Source organism: Bufo gargarizans, chromosome 1 (assembly GCF_014858855.1).
Source record: "Bufo gargarizans isolate SCDJY-AF-19 chromosome 1, ASM1485885v1, whole genome shotgun sequence".
Lineage (NCBI taxonomy): Eukaryota > Metazoa > Chordata > Amphibia > Anura > Bufonidae > Bufo > Bufo gargarizans.
In genome coordinates this window covers 700,150,571-700,171,903 of record NC_058080.1, presented here as the reverse complement: position 1 = coordinate 700,171,903, position 21,333 = coordinate 700,150,571, and the positions used below count along the sequence as shown (strand labels likewise).

Below are 21,333 nucleotides of genomic sequence, written 5' to 3'. Positions count from 1 at the left end.
ACTGGTGTAAAGTAGAACTGAATTAGTTGCCCATAGCAACCAATCAGATTCCACCTTTTATTTTTGACAGCTCCTTTGGAAAATGAAATGTGGAATGTGGAAGCCAGTTCTACTCTACACCAGTTTGATAAATCTCCCCCTATATATGCCCTTTATCTGGTTGCTCTATGCTCGTGTCATATATCTTAGAGTTAAAAGAGAACCTCATATAAAAAGAAATGTCCATGGAGCATCTATATGTAAAGTAAAGATCTTGGAACTTGGATCACTACATGTAACACCTTCCAGGACATATTGTAATAGGCATTTTATCTTCACTCCTTCAAGTTTATCTCCCATGCCTAAAGTATGTAAGACTGCAGCCAAAGACAAAAAGGAGAAGGTGAGGATTGATAGTAAGCAGCTGTTGGTGGGCAATTCCATCAAAAGAGGTGTGATGAGGAGAATGGTGTTGTGAGATGTCTCCCTGGTGCTACTGCTAGCAGGGATAGACGACTGATCCTTAATATTGTTAGGCAAGCAAAGCAGGAAAGGGATTCTCCATCTTGGGACAAACGATCTGGCTTGCAATGAGGTTTCAAATGTGAAAGAAGCTTTTCACACACTTGGAAAGGATATATGGGAGGTTGCATCAACTGTTTCATTCTCTGCAGTTTTGCCTGTGCATAACCTTCAGCATGACAGGAAGATGCGCATTAAGGAATTCAATGTATGGCTTGGTGAATGGTGTCTGAACCAAGGGTTTGGCTTTGTGTCTCATGTTAGCTCTTGTTGGAATGGAAAAGAACTGTACAAGAAAGATGGTTTGCATCTTTCTCTCAAGGGAACGAATGTCCTCGGTGAACAGTTCCAAGTATTTGCTAAGAAGCATTTAAACTAGGAAAGGGGGGCAAAAGAGTGATAATCCAGCAGTCCAACTGCCCCCCCGGAACAATGCCAGAAGAGGCCAGTAGCACAAAGGTTAAGAAATGACAAGCTCAGAGTCTTGTCTACAAATGCTCATAGTCTAGGGAATAAGATCAATGAACTTGAGGCTATAATGGCATCTGAGAATATAGATGTAGTGGCTGTTACTGAGACGTGGTTCAAGGGGAGTAATGACTGGGATATATCAATACCAGGGTTCTCTCTATACAGGAAAGACAGAGAAGCCAAGAAGGGGAGGGGTGGCCGTGTATGTGAAAGATAGCATAAAATCTAATTTGATACAAGTCAGCGAGAACAATTTAGAGTCAGTTTGGGTTACCTTGCAGCTTGATAATCATAAGGTAACTCGTGTAGGTGTGATATATAGACCACCTAGCCAAGTCAAAGAATTAGATGATCTACTAGTTGAGGAAATAGCTAAAATGACATTGAAGGGGGAAGTTATCATTATGGGAGACTTCAATCTTCCAGATGTAAACTGGAAAACCAAAATAGCTAGTTCTGCCAGGAGTACAGATATTCTAAATTCCCTACTGGGATTATCTCTACAGCAAGTAGTGGAGGAGCCAACCCGGAAGGAGGCCATTTTAGATTTAGTATTCACAAATGGGAATTTGGTATTTGATATTACTGTAGGGGAAAGCTTGGGATTTAGTGATCACCAGTCAGTGTGGTTTACTATAAGTACAGTGACTGAGTCACACCACACAAAAACAAATGTTTTAGATTTTAGAAAAACTGACTTTTCTAAAATTAGATTAGTGGTATACGAGTCCCTATCAGACTGGAACAGTTTCATTGGAGTCCAAGAGAAATGGGACTACTTAAAAGTGGCACAATTGAAGGCAACAGAAAATTGCATTAGGCTTGTCAGTAAAAGCAAAAAAAGGAAGAGACCACTGTGGTACTCAGCAGAAGTGGCCAAAATCATTAAAAACAAAAAGAAAGCATTTAGGAATTACAAAAAAAAACTAACGAGGATGACAGGCAAATTTATAAGATTAGGCAGAGAGAGGCCAAACAAGTTATAAGAGCTTCTAAAGCACAGGCAGAAGAGAAATTAGCTCATTCAGGGAAAAAAGGCGATAAGGCATTCTTCAGATACATAAATGAAAAAAGGAAACTAAAGCAAGGAATTACCAAATTAAAAACAAAAGAAGGAAGGTATATGGAAGAAGATAAAGAACTAGCTGACTGCCTCAATGAATGCTTCTGTTCAGTTTTTACAAAGGAAAATGAAGGAGAAGGACCTCAGTTAGGAAAGAAGACTAATTCATATTTTGATGCATGTGTCTTTACAGAGGAAGAGGTTCTAAGTCAACTGTCTAAAATTAATACAAATAAGTCACAGGGGCCTGATGGGATACACCCAAAGCTATTAAAAGAGCTCAGCGGTGAACTAGCAAAACCATTAACAGATTTATTTAACCAATCACTGGCAACAGGAGTCGTCCCAGAAGATTGGAAATGAGCAAATGTTGTGCCCATTCACAAGAAAGGTAGTAGGGAGGAATCGGGCAACTATAGGCCAGTAAGCCTGACATCAATAGTGGGGAAATTAATGGAAACCATACTTAAGGAGAGGATTGTGGAACATCTAAAATCCCAAGGTGCAGTAGACATCGCTTATCTAGACTTTAGTAAGGCTTTTGATACTGTCCCACATAGAAGGCTTATCAATAAAGTGCAGTCTTTGGGCTTGGACTCCCATATTGTTGAAGGGATTAGGCAGTGGCTGAGGGACAGGCAACCGAGGATTGTAGTCAATGGAGTATATTCAGACCAAGGTCTTGTTACCAGTGGGGTACCTCAGGGATCTGTTCTGGGACCCATATTGTTTAATATCTTTATGAGCGAAATTGCAGAAGGCCTCAATGGTAAGGTGTGTCTTTTTGCTGATGACACAAAGATTTGTAACAGGGTTGATGTTCCTGGAGGGATACACCAAATGGAAAAGGACTTAGGAAAACTAGAGGAATGGTCAAAAATCTGGCAACTAAAATTTAATGTTGATAAGTTCAAGATAATGCACCTGGGACGTAAAAACCCAAGAGCAGAATATAAAATCAGTGATACAGTCCTAACCTCAGTATCTGAGGAAAGGGATTTAGGGATCATTATTTCAGAAGACTTAAAGGTAGGCCGACAATGTCATAGAGCAGCAGGAAATGCTAGCAGAATGCTTGGGTGTATAGGGAGAGGCATTACCAGTAGAAAGAGGGAGGTGCTTATGCCGCTCTACAGAGAACTAGTGAGACCTCATTTGGAGTATTGTGCTCAGTACTGGAGACCATATCTCCAGAAGGATATTGATACTTTGGAGAGAGTTCAGAGAAGAGCTACTAAACTGGTACATTGATTGCAGGATAAAACTTACAAGGAAAGATTAAAGGACCTTAACATGTATAGCTTGGAAGAAAGACGAGACAGAGGTGAAACACTGCTACAAGAGGACATAGTTTTAAATTAGAGGGGCAAAGGTTTAAAAGTAATATCAGGAAGTATTACTTTACTGAGAGAGTAGTGGATGCATGGAATAGCCTTCCTGCAGAAGTGGTAGCTGCAAATACAGTGGAGGAGTTTAACCCCTTAAGGACGCAGGGCGTACCGGTACGCCCTATTTCCCGAGTCCTTAAGGACTCAGGGCGTACAGGTACGTCCTAACTTGAAATCTGTATTCCGGCGCCCCAGGGGTTAATCGGAACGGGATTTCGGCTGAAATCATTCAGCCGGCATCCTGTGACAATGCCAGGGGGGGTCATGTGACCCCCCCTATCGGCGATCGCCGCAAACCGCAGGTCAATTCAGACCTGCGGTTTGCTGCGCTTTTTGCAGTTTCTGATCCCGGCGGTCCCTGACCGCGGGGATCAAAAACTTCAGTGTCCCTCAAATATAGATTTTACACCCCCCCCCCCTGCACCCCTGCATGATTTTTTGCCGGCGGGTGGTGCAGGGGGGGAGTTGTGGGCGGTGGGGGCGGTGCGGGAGGCGGGCGGTGCGGCAGGCGGGATCGCGATCCCCCGCCCGCCTCCCCTTGAAAATTCGTTGGTGTAGAGTGGGTATACCAGGGTGCCAGCACATTGCTGGCACCCTGGTATAAACGGCTGACATCGGTGATGCGATGTCAGCCGTTTAACCCTTTCCATATATGGAAAAAGTTAACAGTAAGAAGTAGCTCCCTCCCTCTCCCATCGGGGGGCTGCTGTGCCTTTGCAGCCCCCCGAATGGAGAGGGAGAGAGCTCCCAGACAGCCCCCCGAAGCCCCGTCCTTACCCTTCCCCGTCTGCGCAGTTCTGACCACTACTGAGCAGACGGGGAAGGTTCCCATGGCAACAGGACGCCTTCTCAGGCATCCTGCTGTCCATGGTGCTGAACAGTTCTGTGCTGAAGGCAGAGATCTGTTCAGACAAAGTGTAAGTAAAATACAGTACTGTACAAGATATATTGTACTGTACTGTATTATACAGACATCAGACCCACTGGATCTTCAAGAACCAAGTGGGTCTGGGTCAAAAAAAAAGTTAAAAAAAGTAAAAAAAAAGTAAAAATCAAAAAACACATTTATCACTGAATAAAAATTAAAAAAATAAAATTCCCTACACATGTTTGGTATTGCCGCGTCCGTAATAACCTGATCTATAAAACGGTCATGTTACTTTCCACGCACGGTGAACGCCATAAAAAAAAATAAATAAAAACTATTAGGAAATTGAAATTTTGCCCACCTTACTTCCCAAAAAAGGTAATAAAAGTGATCAAAAAAGTCGCATGTACGCCAAAATAGTACCAATCAAACCGTCATCTCATCCCGCAAAAATCATACCCTACCCAAAATAATTGCCAAAAAACTGAAAAAACTATGGCTCTCAGACTATGGAAACACTAAAACATGTTTTTGTTTCAAAAATGAAATCCTTGTGTAAAACTTAAATAAATAAAAAAAAGTATACATATTAGGTATCGCCGCGTCCGTATTGACCGGCTCTTTAAAAATATCACATGACCTAACCCCTCAGGTGACCACCGTAAAAAAATAAAAATAAAAACGGTGTAAAAAAAGCCATTTTGTCATCTTACGTCACAATAAAGTGTAATAGCAAGCGATCAAAAAGTCATGTGCACCCCAAAATAGTGCCAATTAAACCGTCATCTCATCCCGCATAAAAATGAAATCATTGTGTAAAACTTATATAAATAAAAAATTTTTTAGACATATTAGGTATCGCCACGTCCGTGACAACCTGCTCTATAATATTACCACATGATCTAACCTGTCAGATGAATGTTGTAAATAACAAAAAAAAACGTGCCAAAAAATCTATTTCTTGTTACCATGCCACACAAAAAAGTGTAATATAGAGCAACCAAAAATCATATGTACCCTAAACTAGTACCAACAAAACTGCCACCCTATCCCGTAGTTTCTAAAATGGGGTCACGTTTTTGGAGTTTCTACTCTGGGGGTGCATCAGGGGGGCTTCAAATGGGACATGGTGTCAAAAAAACAGTCCAGCAAAATCTGCCTTACAAAAACCGTATGGCATTCCTTTCCTTCTGCGCCCTGCCGTGTGCCCGTACAGTGGTTTACGAACACATATGGGGTGTTTCTGTAAACTACAGAATCAGGGCCATAAATAATGAGTTTTGTTTGGCTGTTAACCCTTGCTTTGTAATTGGAAAAAAAATATTAAAATGGAAAATCTTCCAAAAAAGTGAAATTTTTAAATTGTATTTCTATTTTCCATTAAATCTTGTGCAACACCTAAAGGGTTAACAAAGTTTGTAAAATCAGTTTTGAATACCTTGAGGGGTGTAGTTTCTTAGATGGGGTCACTTTTATGGAGTTTCTACTCTAGGGGTGCATCAGGGGGGGCTTCAAATGGGACATGGTGTCAAAAAACCAGTCCAGCAAAATCTGGCTTCCAAAAACCAGACGGCGCACCTTTCACTCTACGCCCTGCTGTGTGGCCATACAGTAGTTTACGGCCACATATGGGGTGTTTCTGTAAACTACAGAATCTGGGCCATAAATAATGAGTTTGGTTTGGCTGTTAACCCTTGCTTTGTAACTGGAAAAAAAATATTAAAATGGAAAATCTGCCAAAAAAGTGAAATTTTGAAATTGTATCTCTATTTTCCATTAAATCTTGTGCAACATCTAAAGGGTTAACAAAATTTCTAAAATCAGTTTTGAATACCTTGAGGGGTGTAGTTTCTTAGATGGGGTCACTTTTATGGAGTTTCTACTCTAGGGGTGCATCAGGGGGCTTCAAATGGGACATGGTGTCAAAAAAACAGTCCAGCAAAATCTGGCTTCCAAAAACCATACGGCGCACCTTTCACTCTACGCCCCGCTGTGTGGCCGTACAGCAGTTTACGGCCACATATGGGGTGTTTCTGTAAACGGCAGAGTCAGGGCAATAAAGATAGTCTTGTTTGGCTGTTAACCCTTGCTTTGTTAGTGTAAAAAATGGGTTAAAATGGAAAATTAGGCAAAAAAATGAAATTCTCAAATTTCATCCCCATTTGCCACTAACTCTTGTGCAACACCTAAAGGGTTAACAAAGTTTGTAAAATCAGTTTTGAATACCTTGAGGGGTGTAGTTTATAGAATGGGGTCATTTTTGGGCGGTTTCTATTATGTAAGCCTCGCAAAGTGACTTCAGAGCTGTAGTGGTCCCTAAAAATTGGGTTTTTGTAAATTTCAGAAAAATTTCAAGATTTGCTTCTAAACTTCTAAGCCTTGTAACATCCCCAAAAAATAACATATCATTCCCAAAATGCTACAAACATGAAGTAGACATATGGGGAATGTAAAGTCATCACAATTTTTGGGGGTATTACTATGTATTACAGAAGTAGAGAAACTGAAACTTTGAAATTTGCAAATTTTTCTAAATTTTTGGTAAATATGGTATTTTGTTTATGCAAAAAAATTAACTTTTTTGACCCAATTTTAGCAGTGTCATGAATTACAATATGTGACGAAAAAACGATCTCAGAACGGCCTGGGTAAGTCAAAGCGTTTTAAAGTTATCAGCACTTAAAGTGACACTGGTCAGATTTGCAAAAAATGGCCAAGTCCTTAAGGTGAAATAGGGCTGAGTCCTTAAGGGGTTAAGCATGCATGGGATAGGCATAAGGCCATCCTTCATATAAGATAGGGCCAGGGGCTATCCATAGTATTTAGTATATTGGGCAGACTAGATGGGCCAAATGGTTCTTATCTGCCAACACATTCTATGTTTCTATGTTAATACACTCCACTTACTAATGTATTGTTATTACTGATATTGCTTTCTTTGCTGTCTGAATATTTTTTTTATCTCATTATACACGGCTTGTTTCCATTGTTACGGCCACCCTGCAATCCATCAGCATGGCTGTGCTTGTATATTATAGGAAAAAGCACCAGCCTATGTGCGCTCCCACGGTCCGGGTCACCAGAGAGGCCGACCTTTTTTTCCTACAGTATAGTGTGCAAGCACGACCACCACCACTGATGGATTGCAGGGAAAAATGAATCCAGCCAGCAAAGGGAGGCAATATGGACAATCACAATACATTAGTAAGTGCCTTGTATTAACTTTCTCTACATGATAAATGCTACTTGTTGAAGTGACACAACCCCTTGAAGTAGAATAAAGAAAAACCTTACCTAAAAACTCGGGACCAGAATCTGTGAAAGAAAAGCAAATGATTACAGAATATCAGTCCATATACCACACACTACTGTCCACACTGTGATTAATCACTATAGAGGGGAAATGCTAGAGAAAAAGCATTCTTAGCTTATAATACTATTACTATACTAGGATGTGCTATATATTACTGCTCTTTTTATCTGGTTGCCCTCTGCCCTATTTATCTGGCCACTATATGTTGTATGATATCACTATATTTATTTTATGCACTTATATAGCGCTGACATATTCCGCAGCACTTTACAGACATTAGCATTGTCCCCAATGAGGCTCACAATCGAAGTTCCCAATCAGTATGTCTTTAGAGTGTGGGAGGAAACTGGAGAACCCGGAGAAAACCCCTGCAAACACGGGGAGAACATACAAACTCCATGCAGATGTTGTCCTTGGTCAGATTTGAACCCAGGTCCCAGGGCTGCAAGGCAACAATGCTAACCACTGAGCCACCAGTGCTAACCACTGAGCCACCATGCTGCCCATATATTTGATATTCATCTGGTCACTACATCTTATAGTTATCCAGTCGCTATATGTGCTCCTTATCTGGTCACTATATGCTTCATGTGTCATACATCTTATAATTAAAAAAGAGCCCCCTGATCAACTTCATGTTTAATCTCCCGCGTATTTTCATGATCAGTCAAAAGTGCCCTATTCTACAATATATCACCTGATATAAAGAATACAAAAACACATTACTTACCATTACATTTTTCTGAAAAGTAAACAAAAAATAGAATTAGAATGTGTGACCATATCCTGCATACAAGTCTCCTACCTTGATGTAATACATTGTATTGTGTATAGGGGGCAGGACTCCTGATACCTACATGTAATTCTTATATGTTCTCAAGGGTCTAGACTTTAGGTTCACAACCTGTATTGATTATTATACATCCTCCACTGATGAAGAAAATGGAGGTCCCATGTTCCACGTTACTACTCTAAACCCAGGCCAAAAAAATGGAAAAGCAGACTGACTCTGCTGCAAATTGAAGTCTATCCTTATCTCACAGATGTTTATCGTGTCCTGTCCTTTTTGCGCTAGGTTTACAGTATTAAAGCACTTGTAGTACGAGGATACTGTTGGACAAGCAAAATGTTGTGTGACAATAATGTAAGATGAAGATGTTGTTGACTCATGATGTGTTGGATAAGTATAGTAGTGGGTAATGATGGTGTTGGATGAGGATAGTAGTGGGTGATTTTCTGTACATTATGATGTTCTGCAGCATCTGATGTTTGCAGTATGATGTTCTGCAGGAGCAGTTGAGGTGTTTATTATAACGTTCTGCAGCATCTGAGCTGTGTATTATTAGGGTCTGCAGCATCTGAGGTGTGTATTATTAGGGTCTGCAGCATCTGAGGTGTGTATTATTAGGGTCTGCAGCATCTGAGGTGTGTATTATTAGGGTCTGAAGCATCTGAGGTGTGTATTATTAGGGTCTGCAGCATCTGAGGTGTGTATTATTAGGGTCTGCAGCATCTGAGGTGTGTATTTCTAGTGTCTGCAGCATCTGAGGTGTGTATTATTAGGGTCTGCAGCATCTGAGGTGTGTATTATAACGTTCTGCAGCATCTGAGGTGTGTATTATTAGGATCTGCAGCATCTGAGGTGTGTATTATAACGTTCTGCAGCATCTGAGGTGTGTATTTTTAGGGTCTGCAGCATCTGAGGTGTGTATTATTAGGGTCTGCAGCATCTGAGGTGTGTATTATTAGGGTCTGCAGCATCTGAGGTGTGTATTTCTAGTGTCTGCAGCATCTGAGGCGTGTATTATTAGGGTCTGCAGCATCTGAGGTGTGTATTATAACGTTCTGCAGCATCTGAGGTGTGTATTATTAGGGTCTGCAGCATCTGAGGTGTGTATTTCTAGTGTCTGCAGCATCTGAGGTGTGTATATAATTTTTGAGCATAAGCTATCGTTAAAGGGGTATTCCGGTTACGTAAAGTTATTCCCTATCCTGTATTTATTAGATCGGTTGGAGCCCAACTGCTGTGACCCCCACCAATCACGAAAAAGGGGGCCCGTACCCTGTGGAGCCCCCTGAAATTGCTGCAGTATGTTTGCAGATGACACAATATTTATGTCTCAACCACAAAAACAATAAAAAAAAGTACTGACACATATTCAAGACTTCGGTATAATAGCAGGATTCTATATTAACATATCTAAAAGTGAATTATTAGAACTAAAATATCCCAAATCTGAACAGTTCTGGTGTCAGAAAGGCATAACTCTAAAACCAGTATCCACACACATGACCAGTATCCACACACATGACTATGGATAAAAATTGGACATACCCCTGACACAATATATGTTAAATTGCCCCCTTTATAAAAAAAAAAAACTGAAGATTTACAAAAATGGGAACATTTATCACTATCATTAATGGGACGATGTCAACTTTAAAAAATTATAACTTTTCCAAAATGATATGTTATATATCCACTTAAAACCATCCCTATATTATTAAAACATACAGATATAACAAACATAAACAAAATGTTCGAAATTTCTATGGCAAAGCAAAAAATAAAATAAAAATTGCACTAAAAAACTAATGTTACCAAAAGAGAAAGGAGAAATAATCCTCCCGAATATTTGAAACTACAATATTGCCTGTTTGGGTCGACACCTTCTAGCATTAATAGCTCCAGAAAATCTCAAAAAAGTCTCTTAGACACAAAATACACCTAATGGCCGACCAAAGCAAAGAGATCAATAGTCCTAAGAGACACATAAGTAACATGGAAAGAGATCCGAAAAATAGACAAACTACCGTATCTATTATGTAAACACATGCCGCTATGGAACCACATAGAATTTACTCCTGCAAAAGACAGCCCTTTATTTAAAGAATGAAAAGAAAAGGGAACCCACACAGCGGGTCAAACTAATGCATGAATCTGATAAAGGATGGCTTACAGAAAAATAAATAATAATGGAATATAACCCCAAAAATATCCAGTTCCTCACCTACACAGAAATATCCTCTTTTCTCCAATCTAGATTAAAGAATCTAGGTAAAGAAGCTGCAGAAACAACATTTGATCTTTTATTGAAAACACCTCAAAATAATCCATCAATTTCAAACCTACCGTATTTTTTGCCCTATAAGACGCACCGGCCCATAAGACGCACCTAGGTTTTTGAGGAGGAAAATAAGAAAAAAAATATTTTGAACCAAAAGGTGTGCTTTTAGTGGTTTTTGAACTAATTGTGGTCTGTGGGTGACGCACTGTTATGGAGGATCTGTGGATGACACACTGTTATGGGGGATCTGTGAGTGACGCACTGTTATGGGGGATCTGTGAGTGACGCACTGTTATGGGGGATCTGTGGATGACGCACTGTTATGGGGGATCTGTGGATGACGCACTGTTATGGGGGATCTGTGGATGACGCACTGTTATGGGGGATCTGTGGGTGACGCACTGTTATGGGGGATCTGTGAGTGACGCACTGTTATGGGGATCTGTGGATGACGCACTGTTATGGGGGATCTGTGAGTGACGCACTGTTATGGGGGATCTGTGGATGACGCACTGTTATGGGGGATCTGTGGATGACGCACTGTTATGGGGGATCTGTGGGTGACGCACTGTTATGGGGGATCTGTGAGTGACGCACTGTTATGGGGATCTGTGGATGACGCACTGTTATGGGGGATCTGTGAGTGACGCACTGTTATGGGGATCTGTGGATGACGCACAGTTATGGGGGATCTGTGAGTGACGCACTGTTATGGGGATCTGTGGATGACGCACAGTTATGGGGGATCTGTGGATGACGCACTGTTATGGGGGATCTGTGGATGACGCACTGTTATGGGGGATCTGTGGATGATGCACTGTTATGGGGGATCTGTGGGTGACGCACTGTTATGGGGGATCTGTGAGTGACGCACTGTTATGGGGGATCTGTGAGTGACGCACTGTTATGGGGATCTGTGGATGACGCACTGTTATGGGGGATCTGTGAGTGACGGACTGTTATGGGGGATCTGTGAGTGACGCACTGTTATGGGGGATCTGTGGGTGACGCACTGTTATGGGGGATCTGTGGGTGACACTTATGGGGGATCCTCTCTGGATGGCACTGTTATGAGGATGAGGATCTGTGTATGACAGTTATGGGGGGATCTGTGGATGACACATATATAGCATCTTATGCTATGTGTCATCCACAGATCCCCTCCATAAGTGTGGGGGTCGCATCTGCTTTTATAATGGGGGTGGGGGTCGCAGCTGCATTTATATTGACAGCGGGGCCCGTGCAGTGACTGTATTCTACTACACGGGCCCCGCTTACTGTATAATCATATCCCTAATAGTTAATTGTTGTATGCATGTAAAAGCATAATGAGCGTTAATGAGCGCTGTGTATTACTTACAATTAGAAGCGCTCGCCGTTCGGAGCAGAGAGGAGGCAGGCCGGGAGGACGGGCGCTGGCAGTGTGAGTCATCCGTCATGCGCCCACGCCGCCTGCTTCATTCATAAAGTGGGAGGCGCAGGCGCGTGACGTATGACTCACACTGCCAGCGCCCGTCCTCCCGGCCTGCCTCCTCCCTCCTCTCTCCTCTCTGCTCCGAACGGCGAGCGCTTCTAATTGTAAGTAATACACAGCGCTCATTAACGCTCATTATGCTTTTACATGCACACAACAATTAACTATTAGGGATATGATTATACAGTAAGCGGGGCCCGTGTAGTAGAATACAGTCACTGCACGGGCCCCGCTGTCATTATAAATGCAGATGCCGCCCCCAGCCCCTCCTCCCTCACAGCTGATACACCCGCCGCGCGGCATCGCGGCGGGTGTATCATTGAAAACAAGGCAAAATCAGCTACATTCGCCGTATAAGACGCACTGCTATTTTCCCCCCACTTTTGGGGGGGGAAAAAGTGCGTCTTATACGGCGAAAAATACGGTATATAAAAACATTAAAAGTTTTTGGATACGTGTATGTGAATAGAAATTTTGTAAGACATGGACCCTTCTTCAAAATAAGACATAAAGCATATCTAGGATTTAACATCCCCAAAAATGATAATAATCCAAAAAGAATAACAAACTGTCCTAAATGTAAAGCATCAATCACAGACCTATGGCATGGATTATGGACCTGTAACAACATTCAAAACTTCTGGCATAACATCCAATAAAAAATAGAAGCACACTGGAAAATAACTCTACCACTAGTAACAGTTTATAAGGCCGAAAAAATACATATGTCCATCCAGTTCGGTCTGTTATCCTGCAAGTTGATCCAGAGGAAGGCAAAAAGAAAAAAACCCTGTGAGGTAGAAGCCAATTTTCACCACTTAAGGGTAAAAAAATTCCTTCCCGACTCCAATCAGGCAATCAGAATAACTCCCTGGATCAACGACCCCTCTCTAGTAGCTATAGCCTGTAATATTATTACGCTCCAGAAATACATCCAGGCCCCTCTTGAACTCTTTTAGTGAATTCACCATCACCACCTCCTCAGGCAGAGAGTTCCATAGTCTCACTGCTCTTACCATAAAGAATCCTCTTCTATGTTTGTGTACAAACCTTCTTTCATCTAGACGCAGAGGATGTCCCCTCGTCACAGTCACAGTCCTGGGCATAAATAGATAATGGGAGAGATCTCTGTACTGACCCCTGATATATTTATAAAGGTGAAACTCGAAAAATTTGAATATCGTGCAAAAGTTAATTTATTTGAGTAATGCAACTTAACCACCTCCCGACCGCTGTACGCATATATGCGTCCGGGAGGTGGTTGCTTTATTCCTCCTGGACGCATATACGCGTCTTCTCGCGAGACGCGAGATTTCCTGTGAACGCGCGCACACAGGCGCGCGCGCTCACAGGAACGGAAGGTAAGCGAGTGGATCTCCAGCATGCCAGCGGCGATCGCTCGCTGGCAGGCTGGAGATCCGAATTTTTTAACCCCTAACAGGTATATTAGACGCTGTTTTCATAACAGCGTCTAATATACCTCCTACCTGGTCCTCTGGTGGTCCCTTTTGTTAGGATCGACCACCAGAGGACTCAGGTAGGTCAGTACAGTCGCACCAAACACCACACTACACCACACCCCCCCCCCCCTCGTCACTTATTAACCCCTTATAAACCCCTGATCACCCATGATCACCCCATATAAACTCCCTGATCACCCCCCTGTCATTGATCACCGCCCTATCATTGATCACCCCCCTGTCAGGCTCCGTTCAGACGTCCGTATGATTTTTACGGATCCACGGATACATAGATCGGATCCGCAAAAAGCATACGGACGTCTGAATGGAGCCTTACAGGGGGGTGATCAATGACAGGCGGGTGATCACCCATATACACTCCCTGATCACCCCCTGTCATTGATCACCCCCCTGTCATTGATCACCCCCCTGTAAGGCTCCATTCAGACGTCCGCATGATTTTTACGTTTCCATGGATACATGGATCGGATCCGCAAAACACATGCGGACGTCTGAATGGAGCCTTACAGGGGGGTTATCAATGACAGGGGGGTGATCAGGGAGTGTATATGGGTGATCACCCACCTGTCATTGATCACCCCCTGTAAGGCTCCATTCAGACGTCCGTATGTGTTTTGTGGATCCGATCCATGTATCCATGGATCCGTAAAAAATCATGCGGATGTCTGAATGGAGCCTTACAGGGGGGGTGATCAGTGACAGGGGGGTGATCACCCTGATCACCCCCTGTCATTGATAACCCCCCTGTAAGGCTCCATTCAGACGTCCGCATGTGTTTTGTGGATCCGATCCATGTATCCATGGATCCGTAAAAAATCATGCGGATGTCTGAATGGAGCCTTACAGGAGGGGTGATCATTGACAGGGGGGTGATCACCCTGATCACCCCCTGTCATTGATAACCCCCCTGTAAGGCTCCATTCAGACGTCCGCATGCGTTTTGTGGATCCGATCCATGTATCCATGGATCCGTAAAAAATCATGCGGATGTCTGAATGGAGCCTTACAGGGGGGGGGTGATCAGTGACAGGGGGGTGATCACCCTGATCACCCCCTGTCATTGATAACCCCCCTGTAAGGCTCCATTCAGACGTCCGCATGTGTTTTGTGGATCCGATCCATGTATCCATGGATCCGTAAAAAATCATGCGGATGTCTGAATGGAGCCTTACAGGGGGGGTGATCAGTGACAGGGGGGTGATCACCCTGATTACCCTGATCACCCCCTGTCATTGATAACCCCCCTGTAAGGCTCCATTCAGACGTCCGCATGCGTTCTGTGGATCCGATCCATGTATCCATGGATCCGTAAAAAATCATGCGGATGTCTGAATGGAGCCTTACAGGGGGGGTGATCAGTGACAGGGGGGTGATCACCCTGATCACCCTGATCACCCCCTGTCATTGATAACCCCCCTGTAAGGCTCCATTCAGACGTCCGCATGCGTTTTGTGGATCCGATCCATGTATCCATGTATCCGTAAAAAATCATGCGGATGTCTGAATGGAGCCTTACAGGGGGGGTGATCAGTGACAGGGGGGTGATCAGGGAGTCTATATGGGTGATCACCCCCCTGTCATTGATCACCCCCCTGTCATTGATCACCCCCCCCCCCCCGGTAAGGCTCCATTCAGACATTTTTTTTGGCACAAGTTAGCGGAAAATTTTTGTTTGTTTTTGTTTTTTCTTACTAAGTCTCATATTCCACTAACTTGTGTCAAAAAATAAAATCTCACATGGACGCACCATACCCCTCACGGAATCCAAATGCGTAAACATTTTTAGACATTTATATTCCAGACTTCTTCTCACGCTTTAGGGCCCCTAAAAAGCCAGGGCAGTATAAATACCCCACATGTGACCCCATTTCGGAAAGAAGACAGCCCAAGGTATTCCGTGAGGGGCATATTGAGTCCATGAAAGATTGAAATTTTTGTCCTAAGTTAGCGGAAAGTGAGACTTTGTGAGAAAAAAACAAAAAAAAAAATCAATATCCGCTAACTTATGCAAAAAAAAAAAAATGGGGGGTCACATGTGGGGTATTTATACTGCCCTGGCTTTTTAGGGGCCCGAAAGTGTGAGAAGAAGTCTGGGATCCAAATGTCTAAAAATGCCCTCCTAAAAGGAATTTGGGCCCCTTTGCGCATCTAGGCTGCAAAAAAGTGTGACACATCTAGTATCGCCGTACTCAGGAGAAGTTGGGGAATGTGTTTTGGGGTGTCATTTTACATATACCCATGCTGGGTGAGAAAAATATCTTGGTCAAATGCCAACTTTGTATAAAAAAATGGGAAAAGTTGTCTTTTGCCAAGATATTTCTCTCACCCAGCATGGGTATATGTAAAATGACACCCCAAAACACATTGCCCAACTTCTCCTGAGTACGGCGATACCACATGTGTGACACTTTTTTGCAGCCAAGGTGGGCAAAGGGGCACATATTCCAAAGTGCACCTTTCGGATTTCGCAGGCCATTTTTTACACATTTTGATTGCAAGGTACTTCTTACACATTTGGGCCCCTAAATTGCCAGGGCAGTATAACTACGCCACAAGTGACCCCGTTTTGGAAAGAAGACACCCCAAGGTATTCCGTGAGGGGCACGGCGAGTTCCTAGAATTTTTTATTTTTTGTCACAAGTTAGCGGAAAATGATGATTTTTCATTTTTTTTCTTTTTTCCTTACAAAGTCTCATATTCCACTAACTTGCGACAAAAAAAAAAAAATTCTAGGAACTCGCCATGCCCCTCACGGAATACCTTGGGGTGTCTTCTTTCCAAAATGGGGTCACTTGTGGCGTAGTTATACTGCCCTGGCAATTTAGGGGCCCAAATGTGTGAGAAGAACTTTGCAATCAAAATGTGTAAAAAATGCCCTGCAAAATCCGAAAGGTGCACTTTGGAATATGTGCCCCTTTGCCCACCTTGGCAGCAAAAAAGTGTGACACATCTGGTATCGCCGTACTCAGGAGAAGTTGGGCAATGTGTTTTGGGGTGTCATTTTACATATACCCATGCTGGGTGAGAAAAATATCTTGGTCAAATGCCAACTTTGTATAAAAAAATGGGAAAAGTTGTCTTTTGCCAAGATATTTCTCTCACCCAGCATGGGTATATGTAAAATGACACCCCAAAACACATTCCACAACTTCTCCTGAGTACGGCGATACCAGATGTGTGACACTTTTTTGCTGCCAAGGTGGGCAAAGGGGCACATATTCCAAAGTGCACCTTTCGGATTTCACCGGTCATTTTTTTACAGATTTTGATTGCAAAGTACTTCTCACACATTTGGGCCCCTAAATTGCCAGGGCAGTATAACTACGCCACAAGTGACCCCATTTTGGAAAGAAGACACCCCAAGGTATTCCGTGAGGGGCATGGCGAGTTCCTAGAATTTTTTATTTTTTGTCGCAAGTTAGTGGAATATGAGACTTTGTAAGGAAAAAAGAGAAAAAAAAAAAAATCATCATTTTCCGCTAACTTGTGACAAAAAATAAAAAATTCTAGGAACTCGCCATGCCCCTCACAGAATACCTTGGGGTGTCTTCTTTCCAAAATGGGGTCACTTGTGGCGTAGTTATACTGCCCTGGCAATTTAGGGGCCCAAATGTGTGAGAAGTACCTTGCAATCAAAATGTGTAAAAAAATGGCCTGCAAAATCTGAAAGGTGCACTTTGGAATATGTGCCCCTTTGCCCACCTTGGCAGCAAAAAAGTGTGACACATCTGGTATCGCCGTACTCAGGAGAAGTTGGGGAATGTGTTTTGGGGTGTCATTTTACATATACCCATGCTAGGTGAGAGAAATATCTTGGCAAAAGACAACTTTTCCCATTTTTTTTATACAAAGTTGGCATTTGACCAAGATATTTTTCTCACCCAGCATGGGTGTATGTAAAATGACACCCCAAAACACATTCCCCAACTTCTCCTGAGTACGGCGATACCAGATGTGTCACACATTTTTGCTGCCAAGGTGGGAAAAGGGGCACATATTCCAAAGTGCACCTTTTGGATTTCACCGGTCATTTTTTACACATTTTGATTGCAAAGTTCTTCTCACACATTTGGGCCCCTAAATTGCCAGGGCAGTATAACTACCCCACAAGTGACCCCATTTTGGAAAGAAGACACCCCAAGGTATTCCGTGAGGGGCATGGCAAGTTTTTAGAATTTTTTATTTTTTGTCGCAAGTTAGTGGAATATGAGACTTTGTAAGAAAAAATAAAAAAAATAAAATCATCATCATTTTCCGCTAACTTGTGACAAAAAATAAAAAGTTCTATGAACTCACTATGCCCATCAGCGAATACCTTAGGGTGTCTACTTTCCGAAATGGGGTCATTTGTGGGGGTTTTCTACTGTTTGGGCATTGTAGAACCTCAGGAATCATGACAGGTGCTCAGAAAGTCAGAGCTGTTTCAAAAAGCGGAAATTCACATTTTTGTACCATAGTTTGTAAATGCTATAACTTTTACCCAAACCATTTTTTTTTTTGCCCAAACATTTTTTTTTTTATCAAAGACATGTAGAACAATAAATTTGGCGAAAAATTTATATATGGATGTCGTTTTTTTTTGCAAAATTTTACAGCTGAAAGTGAAAAATGTCATTTTTTGGCAAAAAAATCGTTACATTTTGATTAATAACAAAAAAAGTAAAAATGTCAGCAGCAATAAAATACCACCAAATGAAAGCTCTATTAGTGAGAAGAAAAGGAGGTAAAATTCATTTGGGTGGTAAGTTGCATGACCGAGCGATAAACGGTGAAAGGAGTGTCGTGCCGAAGTGTAAAAAGTGCTCTGGTCATGAAGGGGGTTTCACCTAGCGGGGCTGAAGTGGTTAAAAATAGAATATTGTGAGAATATAAGGTTCTATATTCTAGGTTGAAAGTGTCGCACTCTAGTCAGCTAATTAATCCATACCCCCTGAGCAAAGGGTACCTGAGATTGGGACTTCAGGGTTTTCATAAACTGTAAGCCATAATCATCCAAATTATAACAAATAAAGGCTTGAAATATCTCGCTTTGCCTGTAATGAGTCTCATCTATTAGTTTCACCTTTTAAGTTGCATTACTGAAATAAATGAACTTTGCACGATATTCTAATTTTTTGAGTTTCACCTGTACATAACTATTAGATCTCCCCTCAGTTGTCATTTTTCTAAAGTGAATAACCCTAATTTTGATATTCTTCCAGGGTACTGTAGTCCTCCCATTCCAGTTATAACTTTAGTTGCCCTCCTCTGAACCCTCTCCAGCTCTGCTATGTCTGCCATGTTCACAGGAGCCCAGAACTGTACACAGTACTCCATGTGTGGTCTGACCAGTGATTTTTAAAGTGGCAGGACTATGTTCTCATCACAGGCATCTATGCCTCTTTTGATGCAACCCATTATCTTATTGGCTTTGGCAGCAGCTGCCTGACACTGGTTTTTACAGCTTAGTTTGCTGTTCGCTAAAATTCCTAGGTCTTTTTCCATGTCAGTGTTACACCATTTGGTATGTACGGGTGACTTGCATTATTCCTTCCCATGTGCAAAACCTTACATTTGTCAGTGTTAAACCTCATCTGCCACATACTGTATCTGCCAAAGCCTTCAATCTATCCAGATCCATCTGTAGCAGTATACTGTCCTCTTCCGTGTTAATTACATTACACAGTTTAGTGCAAAAAAGGTGCAAAAATTGATATTTTACTATGCAAGCCTTCTACAAGATCATTAATAAATATATTGAAGAGAATAGGGCCCAATACTGACCCCTGAGGTACCCCACTAGTGACAGTGACCCAATCTGAGTGTGTACCATTAATAACCACCCTCTGTTTTCTATCACTGAACCATATACTTACCCACATTCAGACCTTTTTTTTCCTAGTCCAAGCATTCTCATTTTATATACTAACCTTTTATGCAGTACAGTGTCAATTGCCTTGGAGAAGTCCAGATATACGACATCCATTGATTCGCTGCTGTCAAGTCTAGAACTTACCTCCTCATAGAAACGTATTAAATTAGTTTGACATGACCAATCCCTCATGAAGCCATGCTGATATGGCATTATTTGCTTATTTTCATTGAGGTACTCCAAGATATCATCTCTTAGAAAACCTTTAAACAGTTTAGCCCATGACAGATGTTAAACTTTCTGGCCTATAGTTTCTGGACTGTGTTTTTGGACCCTTTTTGAATATTGGCACTACATTTGCTATGCGCCAATCCGGCGGAACACTCCCTGTCAGTATAGAGTCCTAAATATCAGAAATAAGGGTCTGGCTATGACATTACTTAATTCTCTTAGGATATAGGGGTGTATGCCATCTGGTCCTGGCGATTTGTCTATTTTAATCTTTTTAAGAAGCCGCTGTACTTCTTCCTGGGTCAGACAGGGCACTTTTAATGGGGAATTTACTTTTAGATTCTGCATTTCATCTGACAGTTTATTATCCTCAGTGAATACAGTGGAGAAAAAATATTTAATAGCTTTGCTTTCTCCTCATCGCTCTCTGCAACTCCCCCCTCATTACTTTGTAGAGGGCCGACACCTTCAGATTTATACTTTTTTACCATTTAATTAATTGAAGTACATTTTAGGGTTAGTTTTGCTCTAGTTTGGTTGCTTTTAACATATTCAATTTTTTTCCTTATAGTTTTTTTGTGTTTCCTCGCTACCCTTCTGTTTTACAGATTTAAATGCTTTCTTATTGTCATTTATTGCTTTCTTTACAGTTCTATTTATCCACATTGGTTTCTTTTTGTTCTTTAACCTTTTATTCCCATACGGTATGTATCTCTCTCAATTAGATTTTTGGATGCTTTTAAAAATATCCCATTTTGTGGCTGCATTTTTATTTTTGAGGACTTTGTCCCAGTTAGTTAGGCCTATGGCCTCTTTTAGTTTGCTAAATTTAGCTTTTTTGAAGTTTGGTATTTTTGTTCCTCCCTGAGGAAACCCTCTTTTGAATGACAATTGGAAGGTTATTACTTTATGGTCACTATTTCCCAGGTGTCCCCCAACCTGCACATCTGTTGTTCTGTCAGGTATATTGGTTAATACTAAGTCCAGTATGGCCGTCCCTCTAGTCGGGTCCTGAACCAGTTGGGAAAGGTAATTTTCTTTGATTATTGCCAAGAACCTCTTTCCTTTATGAAATATACAAGTTTCAGTTTCCCAGTCTATATCTGGGTAGTTGAAGTTCCCCATAATAACTACCACATTATGATCTAACCTCGTCTATCTCGTTTAGTCGCAGATTTTCTGTGGACTCTGGTATGTTGGGTGGTTTACAATAAACTCCTATTAGTAATTTATTATTGTTTTTAGCTCCATGTATTTCTACCCACAGTGACTCCACATGTTCATGTCCCTCACTTATATCTTCTCAGACTGTGGGCTTTAGACAGGACTTTACATAAAGGCAGACCCCTCCCCCTTTCCGGTTTTGACGATACTTTATAAACAGACTGTAACCCTGTACATTAACTGCCCAGTCATAGCTATCATCCAGCCATGTCTCAGTTATTCCCACTATGTCATAGTTCTCCTCACACACCACTAATTTCAGTTCACCAGTTTTATAAGTCAGGCTTCTGCTATTAGTATACATACAATTAAGAGGTTTATGTATATTTTTTACCCTACTCCTTTCCTTCTGAACTGTTCTAGTCCCTCTTTCCATTCCTCCCCCAGTCCCACTACCTTG

At 41.9% G+C, this 21,333-nt stretch overlaps 1 protein-coding gene across 2 annotated transcripts in view; it reads right to left on the bottom strand.

Annotated features, from left to right (window-relative positions):
- The window catches only part of LOC122924804 (von Willebrand factor A domain-containing protein 5A-like), a 212,276-nt gene that overhangs the window by 35,084 nt on the left and 155,859 nt on the right, over positions 1–21,333 (bottom strand). For both annotated transcript variants that reach the window (XM_044276245.1, XM_044276246.1), the window contains exons 16-17: positions 8,335–8,346; positions 7,586–7,606 (exon numbers count right to left, since the gene is read on the bottom strand). In XM_044276245.1, the coding sequence (XP_044132180.1) occupies positions 7,586–7,606; positions 8,335–8,346 (33 nt within the window). The remainder of the gene's footprint in view (positions 1–7,585; positions 7,607–8,334; positions 8,347–21,333) is intronic.